The sequence below is a fragment of the Rhynchophorus ferrugineus genome, unplaced genomic scaffold (genome assembly GCF_030347505.1).
Source record: "Rhynchophorus ferrugineus isolate W39M unplaced genomic scaffold, kcgeb_rfMv2 rfM7, whole genome shotgun sequence".
Classification (NCBI taxonomy): domain Eukaryota; kingdom Metazoa; phylum Arthropoda; class Insecta; order Coleoptera; family Curculionidae; genus Rhynchophorus; species Rhynchophorus ferrugineus.
Window position 1 is genome coordinate 14,754,561 of NW_027472586.1, and position 27,727 is coordinate 14,782,287.

At 34.4% G+C, this 27,727-nt stretch overlaps 7 protein-coding genes and 1 long non-coding RNA gene across 11 annotated transcripts; 5 read left to right on the forward strand and 3 right to left on the reverse strand.

Moving 5' to 3' along the window:
- Nucleotides 1–339: 339 nt before the first annotated feature.
- On the forward strand, nt 340–1,328 carry Nf-YB (Nuclear factor Y-box B). Of its 2 annotated transcripts, none has more exons than XM_076410250.1 (5): nt 340–517; nt 569–726; nt 780–977; nt 1,034–1,100; nt 1,158–1,284. In XM_076410250.1, exons 1-5 carry the CDS (start codon nt 460–462, stop codon nt 1,244–1,246), a joined length of 570 nt encoding a protein of 189 aa, XP_076266365.1. In that variant the 5' UTR covers nt 340–459; the 3' UTR covers nt 1,247–1,284. The 2 variants fall into 2 exon arrangements, with proteins under 2 accessions (XP_076266365.1, XP_076266367.1); XM_076410252.1 differs by having other exon boundaries at nt 355–517; nt 572–726; nt 1,158–1,328.
- l(3)80Fj (lethal (3) 80Fj) lies at nt 1,321–15,050 on the reverse strand. The gene is made up of 32 exons (XM_076410168.1): nt 14,967–15,050; nt 14,807–14,909; nt 14,551–14,746; nt 14,303–14,489; nt 14,042–14,194; nt 13,730–13,982; nt 13,501–13,679; nt 13,242–13,439; nt 12,869–13,190; nt 12,299–12,810; nt 11,854–12,243; nt 11,228–11,795; nt 10,896–11,175; nt 10,634–10,838; nt 10,340–10,573; nt 10,095–10,289; nt 9,796–10,042; nt 7,372–7,608; nt 7,135–7,314; nt 6,619–7,074; nt 6,243–6,561; nt 6,056–6,186; nt 5,783–5,975; nt 5,398–5,728; nt 4,831–5,343; nt 3,790–3,985; nt 3,577–3,728; nt 3,323–3,516; nt 2,226–2,437; nt 1,920–2,173; nt 1,644–1,865; nt 1,321–1,591 (listed from the first exon to the last, which is right to left on the reverse strand). The coding sequence occupies exons 1-32, from the start codon at nt 14,979–14,981 to the stop codon at nt 1,463–1,465; spliced, it is 7,956 nt and encodes a 2,651-aa protein (XP_076266283.1). The 5' UTR covers nt 14,982–15,050; the 3' UTR covers nt 1,321–1,462.
- Nucleotides 15,051–15,616: 566 nt separating this feature from the next.
- LOC143199994 (glucoside xylosyltransferase 1) lies at nt 15,617–17,799 on the forward strand. Of its 2 annotated transcripts, none has more exons than XM_076410222.1 (7): nt 15,617–16,179; nt 16,234–16,381; nt 16,431–16,562; nt 16,614–16,806; nt 16,863–17,012; nt 17,066–17,238; nt 17,293–17,799. In XM_076410222.1, the coding sequence occupies exons 1-7, from the start codon at nt 16,007–16,009 to the stop codon at nt 17,440–17,442; spliced, it is 1,119 nt and encodes a 372-aa protein (XP_076266337.1). In that variant the 5' UTR covers nt 15,617–16,006; the 3' UTR covers nt 17,443–17,799. The 2 variants fall into 2 exon arrangements, with proteins under 2 accessions (XP_076266337.1, XP_076266338.1); XM_076410223.1 differs by having other exon boundaries at nt 17,300–17,508.
- A 180-nt stretch (nt 17,800–17,979) lies between these two features.
- 140up (RPII140-upstream gene protein) lies at nt 17,980–19,181 on the forward strand. 2 transcript variants are annotated; one of them, XM_076410245.1, is made up of 5 exons: nt 17,980–18,274; nt 18,331–18,496; nt 18,553–18,641; nt 18,698–18,827; nt 18,888–19,070. In XM_076410245.1, the coding sequence occupies exons 1-5, from the start codon at nt 18,105–18,107 to the stop codon at nt 18,918–18,920; spliced, it is 588 nt and encodes a 195-aa protein (XP_076266360.1). In that variant the 5' UTR covers nt 17,980–18,104; the 3' UTR covers nt 18,921–19,070. The 2 variants fall into 2 exon arrangements, with proteins under 2 accessions (XP_076266360.1, XP_076266359.1); XM_076410244.1 differs by having other exon boundaries at nt 17,984–18,274; nt 18,698–18,831; nt 18,888–19,181.
- Nucleotides 18,698–19,296, reverse strand: LOC143200030 (uncharacterized). The gene is made up of 2 exons (XR_013006607.1): nt 19,186–19,296; nt 18,698–18,848 (listed from the first exon to the last, which is right to left on the reverse strand). It is a non-coding gene; the product is annotated as an uncharacterized LOC143200030 (long non-coding RNA).
- A 96-nt stretch (nt 19,297–19,392) lies between these two features.
- On the forward strand, nt 19,393–20,477 carry LOC143200000 (lactosylceramide 1,3-N-acetyl-beta-D-glucosaminyltransferase). Its single transcript, XM_076410228.1, has one exon. The coding sequence runs from the start codon at nt 19,434–19,436 to the stop codon at nt 20,439–20,441; it is 1,008 nt and encodes a 335-aa protein (XP_076266343.1). The 5' UTR covers nt 19,393–19,433; the 3' UTR covers nt 20,442–20,477.
- A 40-nt stretch (nt 20,478–20,517) lies between these two features.
- On the reverse strand, nt 20,518–22,211 carry twf (twinfilin actin binding protein). Its single transcript, XM_076410227.1, has 7 exons — nt 22,058–22,211; nt 21,922–21,999; nt 21,566–21,840; nt 21,277–21,514; nt 21,075–21,218; nt 20,907–21,025; nt 20,518–20,842 (listed from the first exon to the last, which is right to left on the reverse strand). The coding sequence occupies exons 1-7, from the start codon at nt 22,080–22,082 to the stop codon at nt 20,699–20,701; spliced, it is 1,023 nt and encodes a 340-aa protein (XP_076266342.1). The 5' UTR covers nt 22,083–22,211; the 3' UTR covers nt 20,518–20,698.
- A 165-nt stretch (nt 22,212–22,376) lies between these two features.
- LOC143199986 (sorting nexin-7) lies at nt 22,377–26,358 on the forward strand. The gene is made up of 5 exons (XM_076410209.1): nt 22,377–22,602; nt 22,664–22,936; nt 22,992–23,156; nt 23,212–23,703; nt 25,387–26,358. The coding sequence occupies exons 1-5, from the start codon at nt 22,468–22,470 to the stop codon at nt 25,729–25,731; spliced, it is 1,410 nt and encodes a 469-aa protein (XP_076266324.1). The 5' UTR covers nt 22,377–22,467; the 3' UTR covers nt 25,732–26,358.
- Nucleotides 26,359–27,727: the final 1,369 nt, after the last annotated feature.

A 27,727-nucleotide genomic window follows, 5' to 3' on the forward strand; every position in this document is an offset into this window, starting at 1 on the left:
TACAACGTTACCCACATGCAAAATTAGTATTTTTATATGAGGAAAATAGTAAACAGTATATACTAATATATATTAGCAATTCATTTGCTGTTTGTTAGTCTCATTAATCGCCAATTATTCAAAAATATTCTAAATTTCTTAAATAGTAATATTTTTGATAAATATTTGAAATTAAGTACCAAATTGCCCTAAACATTTAAATTTAAGTATCAATTTTAAATTATTAAAATTTGTATTTAATTTATTCTGAAAAATTATCGGCTAAAAAAATATCGATATTCTTTCTGCATCCCTAATAAACGTATTTCTACATATAACAACGTCGAAAACCTTTTGTATACAATATCCAGAGAATTAAGAAGAAGATTAATTTTTTTTCATTGCATCAAAACAAAGTGATTCCATAATCACCTATTATAATCAATTTTTTATTTATATTTTTAGAGGCAATTCATAAATATGACACAAACGTACACTTTAGGAGATCGATATGTTGTTTCTGTGGAGGAAATGGATGGTATATATTACACTTAGTTTTGTTGTAATATGCCTAAATGATATATTTTAGAAGACGGAGATCAGTTAACAGCGGAAAATACTGATGATTCTAATCACGATGAAAAAGCCAACATGCCTTTGAGAGAACAGGATCGTTTCTTACCCATAGCCAATGTAGCAAAAATAATGAAGAAAGCAATACCAGAAACTGGTAAAGTAAACAACAAAGTAAGATTGGTATAAAGTTTGTCGATTGTCATTACGCAGAGAATGTACTGTAGATTGCCAAAGATGCCAGAGAGTGTGTACAAGAATGTGTTTCTGAGTTCATCAGCTTTATAACTAGTGAAGCAAGTGATCGATGTCATTTAGAAAAACGAAAAACAATTAATGGAGAAGATATATTGTTTGCTATGAGTACTTTGGGCTTTGATAATTATGTGGAACCTTTAAAATTATATTTACAAAAATATAGAGAGGTATGAACACAACTATTAATAAAAATAGTGAGTTTTTCAGTTTCATTAATTTGTAGGCTGTTAAAATTGATAAGAATTTAACACAAGGGGATATATATGAAGAAAGCTCTGAAGAGACATACAGTAAGTCATAAAAGAGTACCATTGTAATTTAATGGTATAAATGATACGTTTTCATAGATGCTGCATCAACCTCAGAAGAAGGTACAGTGATTTATACTTTACAAGTACCAGACAACGGCACCACTCACCAATATCAATTAGGATAGTTATTTTTTGTTTTGAAAAATAAATTGAAAATCATAAATGGTCTTAATCCACAGTGAAAATAAAAAACACATACTACAGTAATATAATATAATTAATGACTTGACACTAAGAAAAAGAACATATAAAACAATTTTAAAATAATGAGGTTTATCTATGACATGTGAAAAACAATATTGATATCTTGGCATAGTCTCATCTCTCTGGGCTTGCGATGATCAAGTTAATAAGGTGTCGTCAATTTCTTCATCTTTGCCTTCGTTCTGGTGAAGTATCTTCTTTAATACCTTATTAACCACGTCCGATAATGATTCCCGAGCGCCTACATCCAAAATTGCTGAGTATTTCTAAAAAAAGTATGTATAAACATTGTTCTGCTACGCAAGTGGCTGTTCTTACCTGAAATACGGCATCGCCTTCCTTTAACTTTAATACTGCAATGAGAGCGATCTCCGAATTAGCTTTGACGTAGACGTTTTTCTCTTTGGTTCCATTTACCAATGTTGGCAATAAAAGCCTCAGGAAATCTGGCGACATCTTCTCTTGTGGTATCAACTTGGCCAAGTAGAAGCACACCCTAGCCAGTAGCTGCTTGACATCATTACTCGGATTATTCATTGTCTGCAACGTAAAAGTAAAATTTCTGTGCAAAAGAAAAGGACAACGGTTTCATACCCTAAGGAATGGTACCAGGAGATTGTTAGGGATAGTTTCTTGATTCAGTAGCAGATACTCGAGAAGGTATCCGCAAGACCGAACGGCACTCTGATTAATTGTTATCGTCGAGCACTGCAACTGACTTAGTAAAGTTTGTATAAGTTTCTGGCGGTACTGTTCATCCCACAGCTTTTCCGGTGTTTCCTTTAAAGCTACGGTCAAGGCAGAACAGCGCCCCTCTCTCAAAGTAAGGTTCAAGCTGTTATCATCATCTAAAATTAAACGGTTATTACTTTGTTCGTGTTCGATCTCGGTCAGTCTTACTCAAAATATGCTCAGATAAAGTAGTATCGAATTGCTCGGGCGACAAATATTTGCAGAGTGCCCCAAGACAGCCTGCGGCGCACTTTCTGATGGTGTCATCTGGTTGGCCAAGGTAACCAATCAGTGTAGTATGGATTTGCTTTTTAATCGGATCAGACATTTTGTTGCCAGCTGGCGTAATGATGCCTCTCAATGCGTGTAAGGTGGTTTCCCTAGACAAATGAAAATATAGCAGATTTTTCAATAAGGGCGGATCGAATTTGGAATGAAAATATGAAATCTGTAAGTGAGGGTATTATGAATTTTTTATTATTTGAAATCTCAGAATCAGAATGATTACTTTGGTGAATTATAATAATTATATAAGTATGAATAAAATCGTTTCGAAGCCTAAATTACTTTTTAAAAATATTTATTTTACTTCTTAAAAAGTATGACAGAAATCTGTATCTTTTTGTGTTATTAAACTGATTTTGTCATCTTTATGAATCGATTTAAGCTTAGCTGATATACCTATTCCTTCCATTATATCTTATAACTTATCTCTATTGATATCAAAGAATAAATAAATGCAAGAGCCCTTGACGATATAGAAATAAAATGTTTAAAAAGGAGCCGGTTGCGATAGTCGCAGGTTAGAATCCTGCAGGGCATGGAAGTACTGTAAATGTGCCTAGGCACCGGTGTAAAATCCGACAAGGAATAACTACCCCGGTTATACTAGTGACCAGGCAGGATAAGACTGGATGTCTTCTGGGATGGTTTTTAAAATAGCTAGTGGCCAGTCGGTAGGTTTAGTGCGAAGGATCGTGGTTCGAGGACCATGTTAAACGGTAGATCTAATCCAAATAAACTCGGGTTAATAAAAAAGAAACGTTAAAATAAAATAAAACTACCCCACTACCAATTAAAAATGTATCAAGTTGAAGTTTATAAATGACTGAGGAACTAACTATTCTTTTACTTAAACATTTGGTTACCAAAAATTTTGGAGAACTACCGCGTTGTTTTGATAATGAAATTACGACATTAGGATTTCATGCGTAGCATGTACAGAATTTAAGTGCTTAAAAATTATGATGTACATGACATATTACCTGATACTAGTATCTTCGTTATTTTTTACCATATTATGCAAATCGGTAAATAGCGGATCTGCTCTTTGGTGAATCACTATGAGGTAGCTTAGAGCAGCGGCTGATTTAAGTCTAACGGTTCTGTTTGGATCATTTAGAGCTTTTACAAAGGTGGTTTGTAATTGAGGCAGGAATTGTTTTAACATCAAGCCAACCTAAAAGGAAAATTATTATTGATGGGTCATACAACACCTGTCCACATTCAAAAGCTGTACCTTCGCTAATAAAATAGCTAATGTCTCCAGAACAGCCGTTTTTACATTGGCACTAAATCTGTCACCGAGGATACGAATTAATGGACCAGTTATAGCTACGACGCTCGATTGTAAAGCATTGGCGCTGGTGAGTTTTATCACTTCTCCCAGTCCTGCAATCCGAACAATTGATTTCATTATTTCCGTCAGCTGCGAAATATCAAAACTACTCACCTTGTGCTGCTGCTTCCTTTTCGTCCCCGTCTCCTCCGAGTATAGCTTCTCTGAAAATCGGTAAAATCGGGGCAATACCTTTAGGCAGACAAAAACCGGGCAAAGTATCTGATGTGCCCTTCATGTCAGACATGGCAAACCTAACTGCCTGTCTTACATCTGATACGTAAGTGGCCTGTTGCTTTGGTTCCAACGTCTGTACAAAAATAGATTCTATTGAAAATACGAAGGTTCATACGTATTTCTATTTTTATAACTAATGTGGTTTTTTGGTATACTGTGGGTGTCTTGGAGAATTGTTGCAAAAAAACAGCACTTCTCAAGGCTATGCATATAAACTTATCACAAATAATTTTAAAGAGTACACATTTTAAAAATTATAACATATTGAGAAATATAACACATTAAATATATTGGTAACAAAAAGGCGTCCTAAGATAGGATATAAAGCAATTTCGATTCTTTCCAACGGTTTTACAGTTGCATATATTTAAATGTGCCATCTTTGAAAAAGTTTATGAAAGGCGACGTCTCTACGGAACGAAATATCGATTATAAAAGAGACTTATAAAAAAGAACTATGGAAGTAATATGGGTAGAGCTTTGGTATCAATTTCCCATTTAAAAACATGAAAAAATCATTTTCCCAACTCATTAAGTTTTTACGGAGATCTTACATATACCTTACTATAACATTTCATTACATTCTAATTCAAAACAATGTTAGAGTCAATTTAGCTAAAAAGCTTATAGTATTTGGTTCAATTTTTAAAATTGTGGTGTCAAAAGAAATATGAGCTAATATCCCTTGAAAATACTATAAAAAGTTTCGATCCTAGTACTGGTGATAAAAAAAACCAACAGTTTATGAAGATTTCTCCAAAGATGCCTTCAAAAAAAAATTGTTAAAATCTCAACCTACTTTGCTTCTGATAAATTTAAAAATTAATTAATTCTGGCACCTACTTAAAAATATAGTCAAAAACATAAGGAAGGAGTAACAAGCGCGAGTAAGGAGATAAATTTAAAATTTAAATGTACCTTTGTAACAGCATTCAGTGCTTCCCAAGACATTTGTAATACGTCTCTATCGTTATCGGTACACAGATGAATCAATCCTCTAAGTAACTGAGGAATGTGTGCTGTGTATTGTGCTTTGGAATTGGCGCAGAATCCACATAGTAATGTAGCTGCTGCACGCCTCTGGTCCGCATTTTCGTTTCTGGTGTTCTCCAGCATAGTATCGATTATAGTTCTAATACCCATCTCATCTACCACAGACAATACCACCGCCTGACAATACTCTAACTGTTGGGACTCCTCTGGGGTTCCCTTTGAACTAGCCAGAGCTATTTGTAAAGCAGGAAGGATGCGAGGCAGGTATTTGTTGAGGGCTTCTCCGGCAACGGACGCCAATATAGATAATGCTTTGGTGTTAGCTGGTGGGGCGGTAAGCTGCGGTACCAAATACGGCAGAACCACTCGGGATTTGATCGCCATTACTTGTCGAAGACCATCCAGTGTGCATTCAACAACGGTGGGATTGTTATCGTTCTGAAATTCGTTTATAGAAGCTTTGGAAGATAATCAAACATAAATCGAACTCACCAGTTGATTGAGTAAAGTCGGTAAAATGTCGTCTAGTGCTCTGGAACCCACGGTGGAGTGTAAACTATCAAATGTTTTAGCCGCAGCTTGCCTTACTTCAGGTAACGGATCGCAAAGCGCTTTTCTTACTGTAGGGACTAAGGAATTCACAAAAGTAAGCACCATATCTCTGGACGTTGAGGCCATGATCTCGGACAGTCCGATACACACGCCTTGTCTTTGATCCGGTTGATTTGATTGCAAACCTCTCTCCAGTATAGGTATAATTTCGGGTAAAACTCTTTCTCCCAATTTTCGCACTAGATCTCCTAAAGTTCTAGCGGCGACTTGTCTGAAAATGTCTGTTTTCATTGTCGTCCAACTAAATAACAATGCCATCACTCACCTCTTATCATAACTCTCACTAGCTAAACAACCAAGCAGCAGACTGAAGAGCGTAGGTAGAATTTCTCTTAAAGTTCTGGGAGTATTAGTCACCACAACTTTCCAGACATGAAGGGCAGCTTGACGGACCATAAGGGCTACATCCGAACGGCCCATGTACAAACCAGCCAGAACTCTATTTCTTCTTTCGGCGCCTATTCAAAATTTAGTTTGATTAACTTTTTAAACCTAAACTTGTTTTTTATAATATGAAATTTAAGAAAAACAAACAAACCCAAAGATTTAATGATTGCGCTATGCGATTGCTCTGTTCCAAAATTATCATCTTCACTTGCCGTCTCCGTACTCATTTTTCCGGTCACTCCAGATATACGATAGAGTAAATCTCCCAGTAATTGAACGGAACTGAAAGGTGGTTAATTTAACATATTTTTTGTCCGGTACTATATTGCGATATTTACCTATATCTGATTCTCCAGTTTTCATCGAATAAACCTTTTTCCAACTCTGGTAGAAGAAGTAATATGGCGGAGTCAGCATATAAATTGACTATCCGTTGGCCTGCTTTTAAAGCCGTATCCCTAACATACTCGTTTTCGTCGGCTAATGCCTTCAGAATCGGGTTGATGATGTTGCCGATGTAGGTCATAAAATCGGCGGTAAAAACGACTGGCATATAAATGAACATCATAATATAACCATCCTTGACATGCGGGGCTATATCCGTTCGTTCAGCGGTACTAATAATCTCTGGCATCAGTTTGTGCAATTTCTCGACTCCTAAATTAAAAAGCAACAATAACGATTCGTCGATCGTCAACTTAAAGATTTACGTACCAAGTCCGCCAACGACTTCCGACAATCCCTGGGCAGCACCGGACCTATCGACAGAACTAGTCTCAGAGGTAAGAGTCTGCATTAGCCACGGTAGTAGATCTTCGAAGCTGGATTCGCCCATTCCGCGAACCATAGCCCCTAAGGCCCTGGCACTAACCGAACGAACCTCCGGTACGGGATCTAACAAAGAAGTCTTCAAGCCGGGTATAATAGTAGGTAAATAAGGCATCAGATCTTTCTGGTCAGTTAAGGAGTACATATTTCCTATGATTTGAGCTGCCATCTTGCGGGTTTCCGTTGAACGGTCCATAAAAGCTCTTTGCACCACCGGCATGATCAGAGCCAATGATGGAGCATCGATAAAATGTACAAACTGAGTGTCCAGTAACGTCTGAAGGCAAATGGAAGTTTTATTCGAAGGATCTTGTAGAGCTTTTAGGAGCGTTGGCACGATAGCTGAAAGGAAATTAATGATCGTCAATGCAGCGAAATCGAAGCTTCGCCGATTATATTTACCTTGGATTTCGGGATTTCGGATAACCGATCCGATGACCTTCAATGCAGTCGCTCCAGCTTCTTGGACTTTCATGTGCGAATCACTAAGTACTTCGATCAATTTCGGTACGATGCTTGGAAGGCAAGATGACAATTGCTTTGGCGCACAATAAGCCATAGCTCCTAAAAGTTCCACCGAGCCTGTCGAAACAACAGACGTTATTATCTACGATAATTTAACAAACTAACACACAGTACCAGTTTTGGTTCTCCACGAGTCTTCTTGCAAAGCATCTAAAAGTGATGGCAGAACTAGCTTGACACCATGTCCGGATAGTTTACTCATAACCACTTTCGCGGTATCGTCAGCTGCTGTGCGGACGTATTGACTAGTGTCGCCGAAACATTGCAAGAGGTGAGGAAGAACGTGGACAATGTACGGCTCGAATAATTTACCCAACATATGGAACAACATCTCAAAGGCGAATAGAGCTCCTAAATATTTTTATAAAAATTAACTAAACACTCGTAATTAATGATTTAGAGGATTCGATATTAGTTATTTTCCAGAATCAAAGATTTTGGGGGTTAACACACATTTTTTAAATTATTTTAGAAATATTACATGAGTTTCACTTTATCTGCAATCTTCATTGTCAGTAGATTCTCCAAAGGTGTCCTCGTTAACTGATTAAAATGGCGAACAACCGTCTTTAGAACAAGAATGTAGTTCGGTAATAAAAACTGGTACTCTCGACGACATTTCGTGGTTGCTTTAAAGGCTTACCTTTTAACTAAGATTTAAAAGCGCCGTTATTACCAAAAGGTTACTGAAATTCATCTAAATTTGTATCAACAATTGGTGTTGTCAATTACGGTTACAAAATAGTTTAAATTAATTCTATAAACATGAATAAAAAAAATATTGAAATTTAGGATTCATCTTAGGACTTGCAACAACGGCTTTCCGAGTTCGATATCCCGCTAGATAATGATATTTAAACCTTTCCCGTCTGGCCTATCTAAAGACGAAAAAAATAATTTCAAATAGACTTGTCACATGAAAAAAACTAGTTAGAGAAGTTACATTAACAAACAATAATGAGAGATAAATTGTAATGAAGCTTCCGGATATGATTTAATAAGAAGAGTGTAAAAGCTGTGTTTTTAGCATTTAGAAAGTAGCAAAAATAATAATGTTTCTCAGACCAGGAAAAACATCAGAAGACGTCACCTTTTACCGATTTAAGTTTATTAGCGATAATTTCGAAAGTTTTTAAGAAATTATAATTGAAGATACTAAATATAGTAAAAAAAGAAAGATTATTCCAGATTGTCCAATTTGTCTTTAAGGGCTAACGCATAGACTTGTAAACAAAATAAATATGGACTTAAATGCCAAAAAATATTGTTAGGCATTCCTGAACATATCCCAGATTTTTCATAAAGTACTGTACACATGGTTGCAGTTAAAATAAAGAAACTCTGCCCTCGTCCACAGATAACCAGATTTCAGTATAAAACAAGACGGTGAACTCACTGAATTACATCCAATTATTTAAGAGTTCCGCAAGGCTTCTTATATACCGACCACAAAAGTCATTAATTAGCATTTAGCATCTCACGAATATCTAATAAGAGCACCTGAGAACCTCCAAATAGACCTTGATAAAATACACCTGTGGCTGAAGCCATGATGTATTAAAGCAAATGAAACAAAACCTATCAATGCAATATTCGCTCTGCGTAGAAGAACATGCGTACAAGTGAATATCAATAATTGTCAACTTCACCAAGGTGAAAAGATTAAATATGTTCATATGCATCTGGACCGACACCTAACCTGGAAGACTTAAACTATATCATTGTATTGGCTTATCAAGCGCAAATCCAAGTTAATATATAGTACTAGATAACAAGGTATACAAAATGATACATAATACTTAAGCTGAATTAATCATATGGAATCCAATTATGAGGTACTGTTAACTGTACTAGGCACGTGTTATGTCTCTAATAAAGTGATGTTTGATATTTTACTGAAACTCCCTTAAGTCCAAAATAGACTTTATAATTAACTAATAAACCAATCTCTTTTATTTTAGGTCGTTAGACGTATTATTCAATTAACCAGCACATTTTTTTGAGTCTAATATCCTCTGCTTTTTATTGAACGTGATGTATCTAATTTAACCTACCACCCCAGTAACATAGGTTCTTGTTATTTCATCGCAACCCAAAATTGATATTGACAGACAATAAGTGATGGTCCAAATGTAAAATTGGAAAATTTGTCACTGCACTTTTTGCTTTGCACCAAATGTGATATTCATTTAACCGTTTGAAATTTGTTCTTCAGATCAAAATATAACCGACTGTTTCATATGAGTCTACCAATGCCGAATCACATAACTTTGATGAAGATTTGGTACCAGGACTAATTGTTAAAACAAGTGTAACCTTAGGATTTAAGAAATGACCAGTATGTTTAAAAAGCAATTTAAAAAATGAGTCTTATTTTTAAAAAGTTATCAGTTTTATTAGTAAAGTGCTCAACAAGGTCCAAATGGTGAATTGTGTAGAGTGCCGTGACCATAATCTCAATCCCCAAATACCGGAATTAGAAAAAATAACGGCAATCAAATCCTCTATATTTACTACCATTACTACTTTATCTCATACCTTCCCGATGTTTATAATTCTTCTTATCTTGTACAGCATCGGTTAACTTCGTCATTATCTCATATTGTTTCAGAGCTAATATGCCCATTCCTTTTACTAACCCGGCTAAACCGTAAGCGGCGCCCTTGCGTTCACCATACTTATCTCCTTTCAATAGCTGATGGAGTAACTTATTCACATAACCAGGTGCTTCATCTTTAATGGAGGGCACAAGGGCCGGTAAACAAGTCGCCACTGCTTCTTGGACCTGCAGGAACGAATTGATTTATTCTGCTATAAAAATACTTAAGCACCAATACCCTTTGCGATGGAGTTGACAAAGCCTGAATTAACCGTGACACTATCGGTTTGATTCGTTCATCGTCTTTCTCCAAGTGGCGAGCCAAGTTACCCATTAGAACAATGACGGCTTGCTTAACGGCATCGAAGTGGGCGGACTTTGAAGACTTGTTCATAAAGTTATCAAAGACCGGCCACAATTCTGATACGGTGTGCTGAAGGAACAATATTAGAACACTCATGAAACTCAACAAAAAATCTTTACCTTTCCATGTAATTCGACGATCTTCACTGCAGCAATCAACATCTCCTTCCTGACAGTCTCATTTCGGTCACTCAATGAAGTGCCAACGAAAAATTTCATAAGGTCTTTGACTAAACCTGGAGATATAAGATCTGATAACTCAGCTATAGCCAGTGCCACTCCTCTTCTTGGAAACCAGGTATCTATTGCTTTCTCTACTTCTCGGCCGAATTCATCCAATTTGGCGGGAATCATCTGTTCTCATTAATCAAATAAGTTATAAACCTGAATATATAATATTTAAGTGTTCCTTACAGTCATACGTTGAGAATACAAATCCAGCAGTAAACTCATTAAGGATTGCACTTGATTTCGATCTTTCTTTAACAAAGTGGCTAATGCCTTTGCGGTGGATCTTTGAATACATTCGACAGGATGTTCTATATCGTATAAAAGCTCAGTGCTAAAAGTAATGGGAAAGTCCATTGAGGCAGATGACCAAAGTCTTTCAGCAAGGACTCTAAAAAGGAAAAGGAATAATTTAATATCATCAAACAACAAAGGACAACGGCCATACCTATTTTCTTCAATTTCGTCGAATTTGGCAATCCAAATTCGCTTGTACAATTTAATGGTGTAATCATAATCAGAATCGAAGTCCGGCAAACAAGATTCGATAATTAGGAGAGCTCTGAGGGCGGCATCCCTTACAACAGCAGCAGGATTTTGGAGGGCTGCTAATAGGACGTCAACTTCTTCCAAGCTGGCCAGACCGCAACCTGTTTCTCCACAAAGAGCGTGACTTACATCCAGAAGACAAGCTTCTGACTGAGCTTGTATCCTGCCACTGCTGTTACCTAAATGAAATGTCTTTTATAAATATAATATTTTTTCATACCCAATCCTTACAAATAATATCCACCAATAGAAGAAACATCTGCTTGGTAGGTAAATACTGAGGGTGGAACAGATCCAACTGAATATCATCCTCTTGGCCCCTCAGCTTTGCCTGTTCGGATATAATCTGCAATCCATCATGTACCAAATCATCATGATTCCTCGCATACCTGCTTTTTAAACTGTACTTCAATAATGGAAATACATAACTGAAGGTGGGCGCAGTAAAATGTTTGTTGTTTTGGTTATTGGTTACTGTTCTATCGTGAATAAGGCTGATAACCCTAACCATGGCTTGGTCCAAATCTTCCTCTTCCCAGTTAGGATCTAAATCGCATTGAGGATTGGCCAGTCTCACTGTAACGATGGATATGATTTCACTCAGGGCGGTTAAATCCTTACTGAAAGTGGTATGACGCAGGTCCATAAACAGCTTGGTCAAATGCGGAGACGCAAGCGGTGATTGGAAGTCTTCAATAATTAACGGCAAGAGGTCTTTGTAGTGTAAGGACAGATTGAGAGGACAACCTCGCGCAGATGCACGAATCATCGAAACAGCCTTGATTATCATTTCATTCAACTGGAACAAAGCTTAGATCAGTTTACGTATTGGAAAGATGGTTATGATGATGCTCAACCTCTGTAAGTCGATCCCGAATGCTCCTCTCCTTGATTCTCTGGTTTTTGATGGCTTCTAGTTGCTTGGCGGTGAACGAAGGTGGTTTAATCTTGCCTTCTTTCTTTTTCTTCTCCTCCAGCTCGCGACGGAGCTGCAACTCCTCCAATTGTTCTTTATAACTGTAGGCTTTACTTTCTCTCTTCAAGTTCATTTTGGCACTTTTTTCTTCACCAGGTATGACACTCTTATCATACAACTCGCCCTCGGGTGTAAGGAAGGTGAAATAGTCATCTTTGGTTATTTCACATATTCGTGGGTCTTCCAAGTAGTCGCGAACCTGGTGTAGCACACTAGGAAGGAGGATGTCTGGATTCAGCGATAGCACAGTAGATAGAGCATTTTCGTATGTCTGTGATCACAAAATATTTTTTAAAAATTGGGGTAGATCGCTAATAACTTATTACCTGTGAATCTATATAGTTATCTGCCAAGATATCCCTCAGATGATCGACGGCCTGAGCTACCAAGTTCTTTGGATTACAGCCAAGGTGTTTAACTATTTTTATCCACAAGGTTGGAACTAGAGTAACTAATAATCTATGGCTTGATGGTAACAGAGCGGCGATCGCGAGGTGTTGACTGTCTTCCAGAGTAGGTGTCGATGAACATATGGCCATAATGCACTCCACAACAGCTTTAGGTGATGTTGTGATGACATTATCCGATTCTTTTGTAAAGTTAATTTTGTCGTTCTCCAGCTGAAACTCTAGCTGCCCTAAGAGGGCTATGGCAATATTTGTACCCCCCAAACTGTCTACTATTCTTCTAAGGATCTGCAAGCAATTTCGGCGGTACGGTGCTGATGGATAGAGCACAGTGTAGAGTAGTGCCTTAAGTAGGGGACTTGTTTTATTAGTAAATCTTTGAGAGCATTCTACTAGAAGTTTTTCGCATAATTGAGCCACATAAGGTAGACCTGGATTAGGGAGAAATAATTGTTAGTGATAGTCAAACAGGTAAATAGTGATACTGACATGTTTCATTGGTAGTCTGCAAAAACTTTTCCGACACGAAAATTTGCTTTTCCATATCCGCTATAGCATTCCACATGTTACCTAATTCATTTTCTTTTTTCAGATTAGCCAGAGATAGCTTAATCAGTAGCAAAGCAGCGCAAAGACCTTCACTGACACTTAAAGGTTGAGTGGGTTGAAGAATAGCCTTTTCAACGGATTTTTGTAATATCGCAGTTAAAGGTACTGCCTGTGGCAAGCTGTTTGAAGAGAATGTGCTTAGCATGCACTGAATGTATGAAATTTTAACTAAGGGTGTGGATGATTTCAGTCCGATTCCATTCTAAAATAAATCACAATTTAGAAAAAAACAATGTTGAGACTAATGTAATACCTTGAAGATATCAAGTAAATTCTTTGGCACATCAGAACTTATCCTACTTGTCCAAAGGGACAACATATCCAGTGCAAAACACAGAGTCTTTTCATGCACCTCACTCTCCAAAACTTTAATGAAATGTGCAGCTGCTTTCGAGATTAAACTGGGAAGACTCTCAGATGGTACATTGTTATAACTCAAATTACCTGCTCCCTAAACAAGAAACAATATATATTGAAAAAAAAATTACAAATAAAACAGACACAGAAATTACCAATAAAACACCCATTTTATGCTCTGCTACAGTAAGTTTGCCATCAGAACCATGATAAACAGCAAAAGTCTTTGTTAATAAATCTTCTATTGCTTTAGCTTCACTGATCTTTTCTGCTAAACACTTAGTATTTGCTGCCGAGTCTGCCCTGGCCTTTTCATCCTTGGAATGTAGGTTTGCTGCAATTTAATATTTTAATTTTTTTTTTATTTTAAAATCACATACTTACTAATTAGACTACTTCCTATATCCATAGCACATGTGCTCAAATCTACCTTCACCCCAGATACTACTAAGCCTACAGTTTCTAAGATCACTTCGGGGTTTCTGAGCATTGATTTTTGTAAAGCTGGCACAACAACTTTCTTAAACTGATCTAAACTCAACTCTGCTAACAAAGGATAACAAGCTTTCACGACAGTTGGTAGAAGGGGTACTTTGCAACTTATAAAAGTCTTGACGAAAGCTTCTAAAAATGGTGTCTAAAAATAAAATTAATCGTATAAATAAAAGCCTCTTAAAGAAGGGTTCAACTACTCACCAAATGTTCCCTAATGGTAGGATCCTTTTTTAATGAAAATCTTTTAATTAAAATTGCACTAAAGACTATGGTATACTCATTTTGTCCTAAAGTTTTAAGTGTATCCAGATACAAATTTTCACTATTTAAATTGTCGTTCCAGAAAGAATTTATCTAAAAGATAATATTTGATGATTTGACTTATTAGTGAACTTAAATTATTAAGAAATTTTTAAATTACTTATACGATATAGCATTTGATACATGTATCTTATTAATTACCAAAGAAAAAGCTTTTGTTGATTTTTTCCTTTTATCACAAGCTAGAACTACTGTTAAGAATATTGCTTGTGCTTCAATAATTTGACATTTGTTTTCTGTAATTAGTGCTTCTTGTGTCCTCCATGCCTGTTTTAAAAATAATATTGTCCACTCAAATGCATATAAACAGCTTTGACCAACATTGTCCCTAAATTTAATCTCAATTAAAACCTTATTATATTGATTACTATAAAGTAATAATCACTTACGTTACTATTATATTTTTAAATTGATTTGCCAAATCAACAAACATTGAAATTAGACATTTACTTGTTATTGCAGGATATCTATTTATTAACGCAATGGTAAGTTGCCTGACGAAAAATTGTGATTTTCCATCCCTGTAACGGTGTAAAGTTAAGGAAATAACTCTACATATACCTTTAACAATTGCTTCATTGATTCCTGAAAAAATAACGGCATTATTAATTAAATAAAAACTTAACACAAAAAAACGCTAATTACCCGGATTTGATAAAACATTTATAACATTATCTATAACCTTTTTGCGCTCTTTTAAACTCGAAGTTTGAATTTTTAAATTAAGGTCCTTTAGAGCATTCGTTAACTGAAATAAAATTAGCATTAAAAAAAGTATACTATTATTTGGATAACACAATATTACCTCTAGGTCTGCCATCGTTCTGCAATGTTCAAAAATGTGAAAAATGTTTTTTAACCACAGACCATCTGACAGCTGTAAGCCATTTATATTATAGGTTATACTAGGGATGCTGAAAAAATATCGATATTTCTCGATGTCTTTCCAAAAAAAAATATTACTGAAATATTCTTTTAATTATTTTTAATAACCCTTCAAAATTTGTACCTAATTTCAACTTAAATTTAATTTGGTGTATATTGATACTTGAAGATTAATTTCGAATATCAATTTTTTTTAATATTTAAAGAATATCGAAATTTTTTAGACCAACCAACATCAATATTCTCAATTTTTTGTCAATACTTCTTCTTTTAAAAAATAAATTATTTACTAAAATGTATAAGTTAGTAGGGGTGTTGGCCACCAAAAAATATCGATTTACTTTATATCGATATTTGAGAAAATATCGATATATAGTTTTCGATATTTTTTAAAAAATTATAAGATATCTTTATCTCGATACATCGGCGGAAAAAAATATTGATATTTTTTTTGCAATAACAATAGGTGTAAAAAATATCGAAATTTTACAAAAAAAAGATATTTTAAATTAAAGAAACAATGAAATATAGCCTCAGAAAATACATATTTTTTATATGTCTATTAAAGAATAGTGATATTTTTGACAAAGCTTAAAAATTAAGTACAAAATTCGGTAAACCTTTAATATTAAGTAACAATTTAAAAGGTTTATAAAAATTGTATTTAATTTATTCTGAAAATTATCAAAAAGTATCGGCTAAAAAATTTCTTTATAGATATATATAGATATTTTTGCTGTATCCCTATGAGTTAGGTACATTTATTATAAATAATAACAATGTGCAAAACACAATTTATATGTATGATTTTACTTAAAAATCTTGAAATGATTAAGCCCAGATTATTATCAACACTCATAATAAAGTATACTTGGTTAGGTTAAAACTTCTGACATGAAAACGTCAGGCAGATAAACAAATTTGAAATGTAGTCTTTATAAATGAAGAAATACCGTTGTTATGAACAGTAAAATGCGTTTGTATATTTATTTAAATATTGCAGTTGTCGTGTCTATATTTTTAATAATATTTTATTTGTATAGTATTAGACAAATTAGTCATAGAGAAACTGTATATTCAGAACTGTCCATTAGTGTTCAAGAATCAACCACTGAAAGTGTACCATTTAAAAAGTAAGCAGTAAAATGTATACATATGTATTTTATTAATTAACTTGTTTTCCATAGAGATGATATCATAGTGGCTGTTGTAGCCTGTGGAGATAGACTTAGAGAATCTCTGACATTAATTAAGTCAGCTTTAATGTTCAGTAAAGAAAAATTGAACTTTATTGTGATAGCGGAAGATGATTTAATGGAAAGCTTTAAAGAAAAGGTAATTTGTTTTTGAGACTTTATTTTCCTGTTAAGTTTTCGTTTTTTAGTTAAGTGAATGGAAATCATTTACAAATAGTGGTTTCACCTATAGAGTTTTACCACTGAATTTCCCAACCAAAGATGGGAATGAATGGAAAAAACTTTTTAAGCCTTGTGCTGCTCAAAGGCTGTTTTTACCTGTAAGGGTGAATATAATTGAGATATTTTATTTTTATTTTTGTATATTATAGGATATTTTACCTGATGTTGATTCACTGCTTTACATGGATACAGATACCTTATTTTTAACTCCTGTCGAAAGTATTTGGGCATATTTCAGAAAATTTAATAAGACTCAAATGGCTGCACTTGCTCCAGAGCATGAAGACCCTAATATAGGTTGGTACAATCGTTTTGCTAAACATCCATATTATGGAAAATTAGGTAAAAGTAAATTTATTTTTTGTTACAACTCCTATTCTGTACATTGTTATTATTAGGTGTAAATTCAGGAGTAATGCTAATGAATCTCACGAGAATGAGACAGTTTCAGTGGACTGAATATGTAGTACCAATTTATAAAAAGTTTAAACTTCGCATCACTTGGGGGGATCAGGATATAATCAATATAATATTTCACTACCATCCTGGTAATATTATCTTGAAATTAATTAATAAATATATTCCCATTTGATTATTATAGGAAAGCTGTACATTTATTCATGTCGATATAATTATAGACCAGACCACTGTATGTACTCCAGTATATGTAGACCTGCGGAGAAGGATGGTGTAGCCGTTATACATGGTTCTCGTGGATTTTTCCACTCTGAGAAACAACCCGTTTTTCAAGCGATTTACAACGTTTTTGAATCCGTGAGTATATTCAGTGTTTCTGACCATTAACTTTAAGTACAAACTGCATTTCAGTTTTCAGTTGGGGGAGATGTATACAAAGACTTTTATCAGCCTGTCGAGGCCTACCTTGATGCCTTAGATTCGACAAATTGTGGCAAAATCAAAGATATATTTCTGAAAAATGTCCGTCGTTATTTAGACTTGGATTTTGACAATACATAAATATTTTGACTTCTAAATGAACAAGAGATATACCTCATAGCTCTTTTGTCAGTATCTCATTCATCTGAAATACGAGTAACGAAACACACTGTCTCTTACTCGCATTTTCCGATGACGGCTTTTGTGCAACTGAAAAACTGTTCTCTCTACTGTAAGATCTGGAAATCTGTTTAAAATTATCATTTTAAATTGTATTTTTGATATTAATACGCCATTTGATATTGATATTAATATCTTAATACGCGTCTATGTATTAAATGTAAATTAACTACCAATTCGCTTAGATACCAGTTATTACGTTTTATATTTTATCGATTTACTATTATGATTTTTTACCATGTTGAAAATAAAATCTTATTCAAACAACTCTTTATTATCAGTCTATTCTTGGTTCCCTTCTTAAATATAAAACTTTTTTTGACTAGACTAAATAAAGACGGATCGTTTGTGTCCATAACAGTTAATACGATCAAAAATTTTGTTAAAAAATAACGCCATAACCTATAACTTTTATGTAATTTTATTTTCTATAAATCTAAATTATTATAGCCAGTTTTATGGGTATCCTGTAATTATAATTAACATTTATATTTAAAAACTTTCATTTAATCATTAAAATCTAAAATAAAAACGAAGAAGTAGTAAATAAGAACCTCAACAAGATGTCCAATCTATTGAGGAATGGAGCAAAATTAAGTATATTACCGTTCTTTAGAGAATGGTTCGGGTTTGATAAAATTGAACGTTTTACACCCACGGAAGCAAACAGCGACAGATCCGTTGCCAAAGATGAAACCGGTTGGGATAGAATTAAACGAATGTTTGAAGTTAAGTAAGCATTTTCCTCCCAATTTTCCATTAATCCTATAGATATCAACAAAATTTTAGCGAATTTGGGGACATTTCGTATGAGGCGAATTCGATTCTTCAATGTGCCGCTTTGAGTATGTTTATCGGAGGCATATATGGCGGCACAATAAATAGTAAAAATGCCTATATGGATTTTATGAGAAACAACGAAGCAACAAAATTTAAACATCAATTTGAAGCAAAAGTAATTTATTATGAGATAGTTTAATGTTATATTTAGATATTTAATGTATATTTTAGAGGCTACTTCAAGATAGAGTAACTATAGCTTTTGGAAAAGGAGCCTTTAAATTTGGTTGGCGAGTAACTTTGTTTGCAACCACATTTGTGTATGTAGAACAAAAATCTATTATATAATTATTTACTTTATATGTGACTATTACAGAGGCATAACTACTTTAGTACAAACCTATAGAGGCACAAATGGTATTATAGAATATGTAGGAGCGGGTGGTCTGGCAGGGTTTATATATAAATTTAATATGGGTCCAAAAGCATGGATAGCTGCCTCTACAGTAGGTACTGGAACAGTTATACTGAAAATGAAAGAGAAATTGATGAGTATCATCTTACAGGTTCTGCTTTGGGGTTGGTATGCGGAGGTATAACATGGGGATTCTTGAAACTAACTGGAATATCTATAGAGGAGACCCGATACTGGCAGTATCAATGGAGGCGAACCAGGAAAGATGTTGAACTAGCAGGTAAAAGAAGGAGATGGGAGGATGATGATTTTGCCCTAATCAAATTACATGATCAATCTATTGGCAAAAAGGGACATACTCTGGCGAACTTGGACAGTGATGAGAAAAGTGAGTCACCGAATAAAATAAATATAGAAAATAAATGACTTATTTTAACATAATAAATTACGTAGTTTTTTGTTTTGCACCTGCCCTAGAAAAATACAATGTGTGTTGATTGATATTTATCTCTTTCATTTTGAATGTACAACATTAGCTATAAGCTTCTACACATTCGGATTTAACATAGATTACCTTACGATCACTAAACCAAGTAACAGGTACTTGCAATTATATAATCTTATCTGATGATTATTCTGATAACAGTAACTCAATTTGATTTTATTAGTATTTTTTATTTCATAGAGATGTTTCAGGATGAATGCTTATTCCTTGTTTATCACAATAGTTTTGTTACAATTATTCGTAATATTAATAGTATATTTCAATAAAACCAGGTATGGATCATCCGATAAGAAATACAATACCTTAGCCTTAGATGATGAATATAAGTTAATGAACCTGAGCCAGTTCAGATTCAAAATCGACAAAACCCATGTTTGCGATGAAGACAACGTGCTCTTACTAGTTCTGGTTTCGTCGGCGCCCGCTCATTCGAACGAAAGAAACGCTATAAGGCAAACGTGGGCTCGACCCGACCAGGAGGTAAAAGTGTTGTTCCTTTTGGGTGATGTAGTTGACGAGACTCTTCAAAACCGTATAGCCGAGGAAGATAGTTTGTTTGGTGATATAGTGCAGGGGAATTTCATCGATTCGTATCGGAACATGACTTATAAAAGCGTAATGAGCATGAAGTACGTCGCGTACAGGTGTCGAACGACCAAGTTCGTCCTCAAATGCGACGACGATGTCTTCGTCAACATGCCTTTGATGAAAGTGTTCCTAAAACATGATTTGAGATATTTGCCGTCCGGTGATTATGCCTTTTGCTCGGTTAACGTCGACATGCCGGTCATAAGGAGCTCGGTGGGCGAAGAAGCAAAATGGTACGTATCATACGATGAATGGCCTCGAGAAACTTATCCGATATATTGCGCTGGATGGTACGTCATAATGAGGACCTCGACGGCGGTAAAAGTCTATGCCCAAGCCCAAGAAACGCCCTTCTTCTGGATAGACGACGTATTTTTAACAGGCATCGTAACGGAACAACTGGGACACTTCATTTTCGTCGATATGGACAAATTTACAGTTCCTAGAGACCGTTGGCAGTTAGTCGTGAACGGTACGTTCAACGAACCATTTCTTTTCGGATCGATTAATATGTTACCGGTCATGATTCGTTCGTTTTGGGGTCAGGTATTAAGTAAGCCGGTTAGATCGTCTCTATTCGACAACACCAGCTTTACAAGGAATGTGAATTAATTTAGTATTTTGTCAAATTAAATATTATTTCACATACTTTGTTTTTTTTTTACTTTAAGAATGAACAAGTAGAAAATAAAGATTTGAGAGAATATATTAATAAAAATACAGTTTCTAAGCTTTCAGTTAAGATGTGTTATCGATAAACGGCATAGCCTGAGCATGAAAGAACATTATAAAAATATGGTAAAGCTACAACAGCAAAAGTACCGAAATTGAGCGTTCAAAGTGAAACCGACACATGCAGGCAGAGAAACTCAATGGTTCTTTGTCATTCGTTTAGGTCCTCGACCAGGGGGTCCCTTGGGCTTCGCGAATTTCGGGCGATACAATGTATTAGTCGGGTGCAGTTCTTCATAAAGAAATTGTTCGGTGAGCTCGGAACCAACATCAATTTCGATCTGGAAAAAAATGTTAGTCGCGAATAAGATAAATATATATAAATATATATATATACATACATACCTTTTTAACTATTTCCAATCCTAAGTTACTGATGGCTTCTGTCAGGGGATTCTTACAGCTAGAATATAACATCCGTTCCTTAACAGTGCAGTTATATCCAGGCATAGAATAGATAAATACTAGAAAAAATAAGTTTATTAAATAATATGATGCACTGTTTCAAGTTACCTATATTTTCCATATAATCCCCTTCATGGGTATGCTTAAATTTATATAGATGATATCTCGCTGTATCCAAAGGAACTTTTGATGGCAATTTTTCCAGGGAAATGTTTTCAGCTGTTACCAAATGTATAGTTTCCTCTGGTATATCTATAAATAAAATAGCCATTCAGTGAAACAGTTGGGCTAAGAAGAAAATATTACTAACCAATTCTTAACTGTATATAATCATAGGAACCCCTGGCCATATCCTTTATAGCATCCTGAGCACTTTCTAACATTGGAAACGACACTCCTCCTAAAGTTTGCTGCTTGGTATTAATACTGATATCAGTATTAATTTCTGTTCTCTTAAGTTCTTGTAGCTCCTCTTCTCTACTGGATAAAGGTGCTGGGGCAGCCACATTTTTCTTATGTTTTTTGTAACCTTCCAGGGTAACTTCAGGCTATTAAAATGTAGTTATTACATGAATTACTAAAGAAAGTGTTTAATATACCAAGACTGTGCCATGCAACTCCTCTTTAATCAGTGAATTACCAAATTCCTGTTTTAAGGTGGCTTTAGTAGAGGCATACAGCATTTTCTGGCGAGTTGGGGATGTATCTGGAGACCAGCTAATGAAAAGCCATTCATATCCTAATGAGTTCTTACTATCAAGCCTGTACAGGATGTAACATGGCTGATTCTCTTCTATTAGTGGTATGACATACTTATCAAAATCTTTTTCCCAATTGTGTTTTTCATTCTTATGCTCCTTTAAGACTAGTTGTTCTAAAAGGTGTTAAATTGATGCATTATCTTGGGTGTACAGATAAGCATTCTTAATTAGAATATTTAATTAAGAGACCTAACCTTCTTCAATGGCAACTTTAAATACTCTGACATGTCCATCTTTACACTTTAAAAAGAACTTATTCAGCTGATCATTGGCTAAAAAATCAACACAAACGGTGTTACCTTAAAATTCGAATATTTACAACTGCCTCACCCTTAATTCCAGTTTGATGAGACATTTTTAGGTTAGGAACTCTTCTATTAATACTGATATACTTACTAATCAGTATATCAGTATTTATTCTGCGATTTACGAATCCGGATATATGTCAGTTATATGTACAACCATAGTGTTGCCAATGAAAGAAAAATAATAATCAAGAAGTAAAAAAATTCAGATCCCAAGAATTGGGAAGATGCAACTCTTTTTTCATATTTGTTGCCAGCATTATAATTCTGCTGATTTTTATAATGCAAATTTAATAATTATAGATGTAGCGATATTTAAAAAAAAAGATATATTAGTTCTGTCCATTAAAATCAGCTGATAGGTACTGTCATTGTTAAAAGATCTTAACCTAAGAAAATATTTTTTATATTTCCTTAAATTTTAAATAACAAAAAATGGCCAGTAAAAACTCGGCAGTTTTAAATGTCGTATCGGAACAAAAGGAAATATCTTCAATATTAAAAGACAACAAGGATTTGGACCGTTCCAGTATATGTAGTGGCTCTACGTACGATAACGATAACTCTCTGGTAAGTGTTTTCGTTTATACAAATATTTACTTTATTTGTTTGCATCTCTGTGATTTTCTAGGTGCAATCGCCCAGCATAGAGAGCTTCTCTACAATTCAAGATATTGAAAATTTATCAGAACTCAACATGGACGAAAATTCCGATCTGTGCGTTAAAATTGATAACCCAGAAAAACATTTAGAAACAATGGAAACTTACATAACGTTTCGTATAACTACCCGAGTTGCTAGGATCGAATTCTCAGATCATGAGTATGTGGTCCGTCGACGTTATAATGATTTTTTGTGGCTGCGTCAGAAATTGTTGGACTGTCATCCTATATGCATTGTGCCGGTTTGTATATCGATACATTCTTTAAGGTTTTGCTACAAGTCGATTATTATTTAAGCCATTACCAGCTAAACATTCGCTAATGGGCCAGTTAGATCGGTATTCCAAAGATTTCATATTATTAAGAATGAAATCACTAAATGTTTTCATAACCAGGATCTGTAATCATCCCATACTGAGTTGTAATGAACATTTTAAAATTTTCTTGATAGCGAACGCTAATGTAAGTCAAAGTGGTCTCAAATATAATTCGTTTTAAATTAATCTTATCTTTGAAGGATTTTGCATCTCATCGAAGGAAAAGGAACTCATCATCAAGCAGTTCCAGCAGTTTGTTGAGTTTCAATCAATCGGCATCGTCTCACTCGAGCTTGAAGACGCGTAACATCGAGTTCGATAAAGCCAAGTCATATTTAAGCATGCTTTCAGACAAGTTGTGCTCGATCGAGAAGATCTCGAGCAGAATAAATAAGGAACGGAACGACTTAATATCAGAAGTAAATAGTTTTTATCCGATTTTCATTGCATGGTCAGGATGTGAACCTGAGTTGACCAATATACTGGAGAATATAGGAAATGCCATAGAACGAAGCACCTCGGCGCAATGCGCCTTAGTTCATAGCTACAACAATACCATGGCCAATCCCATCAAAGAGTTTTTGCAGTACATTGATGTTGTTCAAGAGACTCTAAGGAAAAGGGAATCATTTCAGTCTGCTTATGAAACATCGTTGGAAGAATTGAACAAAAGGCACAGCGAAAAAGATAAGGTAAAATTCATATATAAGATTCTTTAAAGACTAATGTAGGTTTTTAGCCTATAACCATTAAACTATATATCCCAAGTGAAACAAAACTGTATTAACATTAATAAATAAACACTATTACGATCTGTACATTTTTGTCAATAGAAACGAGTGTATTTTAACAGTTTTGAAGTCATTATAAATAATAATATCCTCAACAAGTTTTGGTGATGCTTGAAAAAGTGCTCTCTGGTAGGTGGAATGTCCAACAGGAAAGGAACTTATGTAGACTCGGTTATGGAACGTATGGTCTAGTGTGCCACGGAAAAATATTTTAAATTTTTGACTTGACCAAAGCTATATATCTCATTGAGTTGTTGACAGTAACCTTCAGCTTCGATGTTTTCGGTTTCAATGAATTCAGAAAGCTGAGATGGATTAGACCACGTTCACAGCACCAAATCGTGACGATCTTTTAGTACAAAGATGGTGTTTGAAAGTGTTTCAAGCCAATCAATGAGATTTGAATTTGATTTTGAAACCCATTTTTCATTCGCATATGAGGGTTTGATCGAAAAATTACGACTTTTACTGTGCTATATATGATTTTTTTTTGATTTTCTGATTTTTCTTGGTGATACGAAATTATGATATTGTTTTACAATATAGTTATTGTTACATTTCATGTTATTGTGAATAGAGAAATCCATGCAAAACAAATAGTTGGAAATTCGGTCGATGTTTTAGTTAGTTAGGTTAATTTTAGAAAAAATGGAACTGTCCAGAGATAATTGTTTCTGATTATCATGTACTTCTTCAAGTAGGACCACATTGGACGGGTATTAAAAAGAACAGAATTAAATCTATACTGAGACCATGCAGAAAGATGCCCCAGGCACCCCAAGGTTAAAAGGGGCTAATTAAAGGAAACAGGGTTGTACAAGGGGCCGGTGAATGTTAGAAAATGTACGTAGGAGAAACTGTGGGGATAATCAGTAGAAAGTTGTTCAAAGCATTTCAAAACACACTCCTCTACGCCCGTGTATTCATATAATATAAATATTTTACTGTTGGTACGCAACACACTTATTTCGAAAAATTTTCCTTTAAACTTTAAAATTGTGGTCAATGTACACTTTATAATATTCTCGTCTACATATTTAATGATTTTCGTTTTGCAACATTTAAGAAACATCTTTTTCGTTTCTCAGCCACTGCAATTTTACATTTGCAATTACAGCATTGTTTACATTACTTAACATCAAACAACAATGTGGAATCATTTAAATAATAATTGATAGCTTATAAGTTGAAATAATTCGTTAGAGGTCAATAGTACTTTCTATGTATATTCTGTAGTTATTAGAAATTCATTATAAGGAGATTTTTGGTATATGTATTCGTAATTATAAAAACACATTTTGCATTAGTTTTCACTGCTAGTTCCAGGGATTTTGAAATATTCGTTAAATCGAGGACTTACTATAAGGAGGAGATTATATGGGAGCTCGTTATATTAAGGTTACGCTGTATGCGGCTGAATTTTTATATATAAAGAGATGGTTGATAGCTCTAATTGAGCCGAGTAAAAAATGCTTAAGATTTTATTATAAAACAACCACTCATGGATGGTTATTATAAAAACCAACATTATCCCATAAAGAATCCGTTCAAAACACAATATCATAACTAACGTTAATGTTTCAGCTCTTAGCTACGTCTCAAGAATCCGGATATTCGCCGGGTGGGTTTGGCCTATGGAAACAGTCAAGTTGTGATGATAAGTTAGAAAAACTGGGCACATGCATCCCGCGGCTTTTGAAAATGGTCGAGACCAGCCAAGACAATTTGGAGATGGCCAACGAGTGTTTACGCAGCGACTTGGACTGCTGGCAGCAGGAGAAACGGCAGTGCATAAAGAAGATCCTACTAGATTTCGTTGCCAAACAGATAAACTTTTATGAGGCGTCCGTGAACGCGTGGGAGCACGTCACTAACGAAATCACCAATGAAAACATCGCGCGTAAAGCCACCATGAGTAGTACCAAGTGATATAGGAAGAATTTTGTTTTGATTTAAGTTCGATCTCGATTATTACATTCCTCTTCTATTTATTTTCTTTGGAGCATGAGTTTTGAGTGTATATGATATTTATGTACTGCCATTTTGTACGTTGTACGTGTAGGGTTTTTTTTGCAGCTGCATTCCAAGCGCTAAGTTTACTCGATAATCACATACTACCCAGAATATGATAATTGCATATCGCGTAAGGTTTACGTATATCATGAAACGGGTAAAAGACAATCGGTTATTATACATTAAGGGTGGCACTCCTTCGATCCTCTGTTTCATACCTTTGATATTTTTGAATCTTTGATATTCTTTTCTATGCTCTTGTTTAGCTTTAATCCTCAAAAATTTACGCGTCTTTCGAATCACCTTGTTTTATCTGAGATAAGCTTTAACTACAATTAGACTTAGGTAATAAAACACCAATATTAAAATTCGTCACTGTAATTATACCATAAATATAACTGTTTCATGGTAATTTTTGACTAAAATAGATGGATCCTTAACCAACACAATATTTATATATCGTAGGGTGCGGGCTCCGCTCCTACTAAACAAATGTAGAAATGTACTAAAAATATGAATAAACTTAATTATACTACATTAAAATGTTACTGTTGTTTTGTAGTGTGGATTTTTTGACACGTTAATTTTTTTAAAACATTTCGACGAAGCAGCTTCCTCGCTTTCATTTTACGACATATATTTCGGAATTTGATGAAAACGACTTAAATATTGACTAGAAAAATTAATAAATGGCTAAGAGACAATACGGAAAATCGGCCTTGGTAGATTCTCATTAGTTTATATTGGCATGCGCACTTTCGAAAGTAGTTAAAATCCGACTTATCGGGACTAATTTACATAGCAGTCGTTTGGTATCGTTTACAATGGTGCTCGGAGTGGGCGGATTTTTGATTAGTTTAAAAAAATAACTTGCTGAAACAAGGAAACTGTGTTATAAGGAACTTTGCCTAATTAGTCAATTCATATATTATGAAACTTCAAGAAATTGGTAAATTAGAGTTTATAAACTACTTAATGAAGTAGGTATAACTTTTATAATAATTTACTATATATATTTATGGTTATTTATGGTACTATAAATATTTATGGTTTTTTAGGTATTACTTAAGAGATGAGGAACATATCAAGATGTGAATGCACTGCTATCATAAACATGCAGGTATATATATGAACATGTCAATAGAGCCTCTACACAATTTGTTGAAGGCAAACCACTTATAAAGAAAATGTACGAAAATAGTAGAAAAGTTATTGGATATGCTGGAAGCGCTTGTGGATAATGAAACATGGATTTAATACACGCCTAAATGCGAGTGATTACCAAGATAGGGCGATTATTAAGCACACAAAATGGCAGAGAAAATCCAAGATAATATATAGTAACTTAGTATATCTCATAATTATAATTATACTTTAAGTGTTATATGATAGAGTTTAACAAATGGACATAATAGAAACATCACGTTACATCTACATTAAGAGTAAACCTAGTTTACAGTCTGATGTGGAAATAACATGATATTGAAATAAACTATATATTTTATAACATACAATTTGTTTTATTTATATAGGTAAAGTTCAAATCAGACCCGATAGATGATCTATCTGAAAATAGATTAATTGTTCGAACTATTTGAATGAAAATATATATAAGTTCATTAAAATACCTAATGCCACACGCGTATCAGTTATCAATTGTCGGTGATTATAGCTGTATACTATACGCTTTAAAATGTTATATAGTCAGTTAATTAACAGCAAGAAAGAAAAAAATCTGACATTGTCATGATTTTTAGCTCTATGATTTTTACTTATTGACATTTAAGGAACTAGCAAAATTTACGTTTCAAGCCGTGTGGAGTGATTATACCCCATTGTAACATTTCGATATTTTATGTAACTTATGCATCACTTTTTGCAAAATTATAAAATAAAACTCTAATAATTTGAA

Coding starts and splice junctions, on each gene's coding strand:
- Nf-YB (XM_076410250.1), top strand. CDS start 460: ATGACACAAACGTACACTTTAGGAGATCGATATGTTGTTTCTGTGGAG. Junction 518..568: donor TTCTGTGGAGGAAATGGATG/GTATATATTACA, acceptor GATATATTTTAG/AAGACGGAGATCAGTTAACA. Junction 1,101..1,157: donor AAGCTCTGAAGAGACATACA/GTAAGTCATAAA, acceptor ACGTTTTCATAG/ATGCTGCATCAACCTCAGAA.
- LOC143199994 (XM_076410222.1), top strand. CDS start 16,007: ATGAACAGTAAAATGCGTTTGTATATTTATTTAAATATTGCAGTTGTC. Junction 16,382..16,430: donor TGGAAAGCTTTAAAGAAAAG/GTAATTTGTTTT, acceptor TTCGTTTTTTAG/TTAAGTGAATGGAAATCATT. Junction 16,807..16,862: donor TCCATATTATGGAAAATTAG/GTAAAAGTAAAT, acceptor TGTTATTATTAG/GTGTAAATTCAGGAGTAATG.
- 140up (XM_076410244.1), top strand. CDS start 18,105: ATGTCCAATCTATTGAGGAATGGAGCAAAATTAAGTATATTACCGTTC. Junction 18,642..18,697: donor TTGTTTGCAACCACATTTGT/GTATGTAGAACA, acceptor TGACTATTACAG/AGGCATAACTACTTTAGTAC. Junction 18,832..18,887: donor GATAGCTGCCTCTACAGTAG/GTACTGGAACAG, acceptor ATCATCTTACAG/GTTCTGCTTTGGGGTTGGTA.
- LOC143200000 (XM_076410228.1), top strand. CDS start 19,434: ATGAATGCTTATTCCTTGTTTATCACAATAGTTTTGTTACAATTATTC.
- twf (XM_076410227.1), bottom strand. CDS start 22,082: ATGTCTCATCAAACTGGAATTAAGG. Junction 21,841..21,921: donor TAAAGTTGCCATTGAAGAAG/GTTAGGTCTCTT, acceptor AACACCTTTTAG/AACAACTAGTCTTAAAGGAG. Junction 20,843..20,906: donor GATTGGAAATAGTTAAAAAG/GTATGTATGTAT, acceptor ATTTTTTTCCAG/ATCGAAATTGATGTTGGTTC.
- LOC143199986 (XM_076410209.1), top strand. CDS start 22,468: ATGGCCAGTAAAAACTCGGCAGTTTTAAATGTCGTATCGGAACAAAAG. Junction 22,603..22,663: donor ACGATAACGATAACTCTCTG/GTAAGTGTTTTC, acceptor GTGATTTTCTAG/GTGCAATCGCCCAGCATAGA. Junction 22,937..22,991: donor ATCCTATATGCATTGTGCCG/GTTTGTATATCG, acceptor TTATTATTTAAG/CCATTACCAGCTAAACATTC.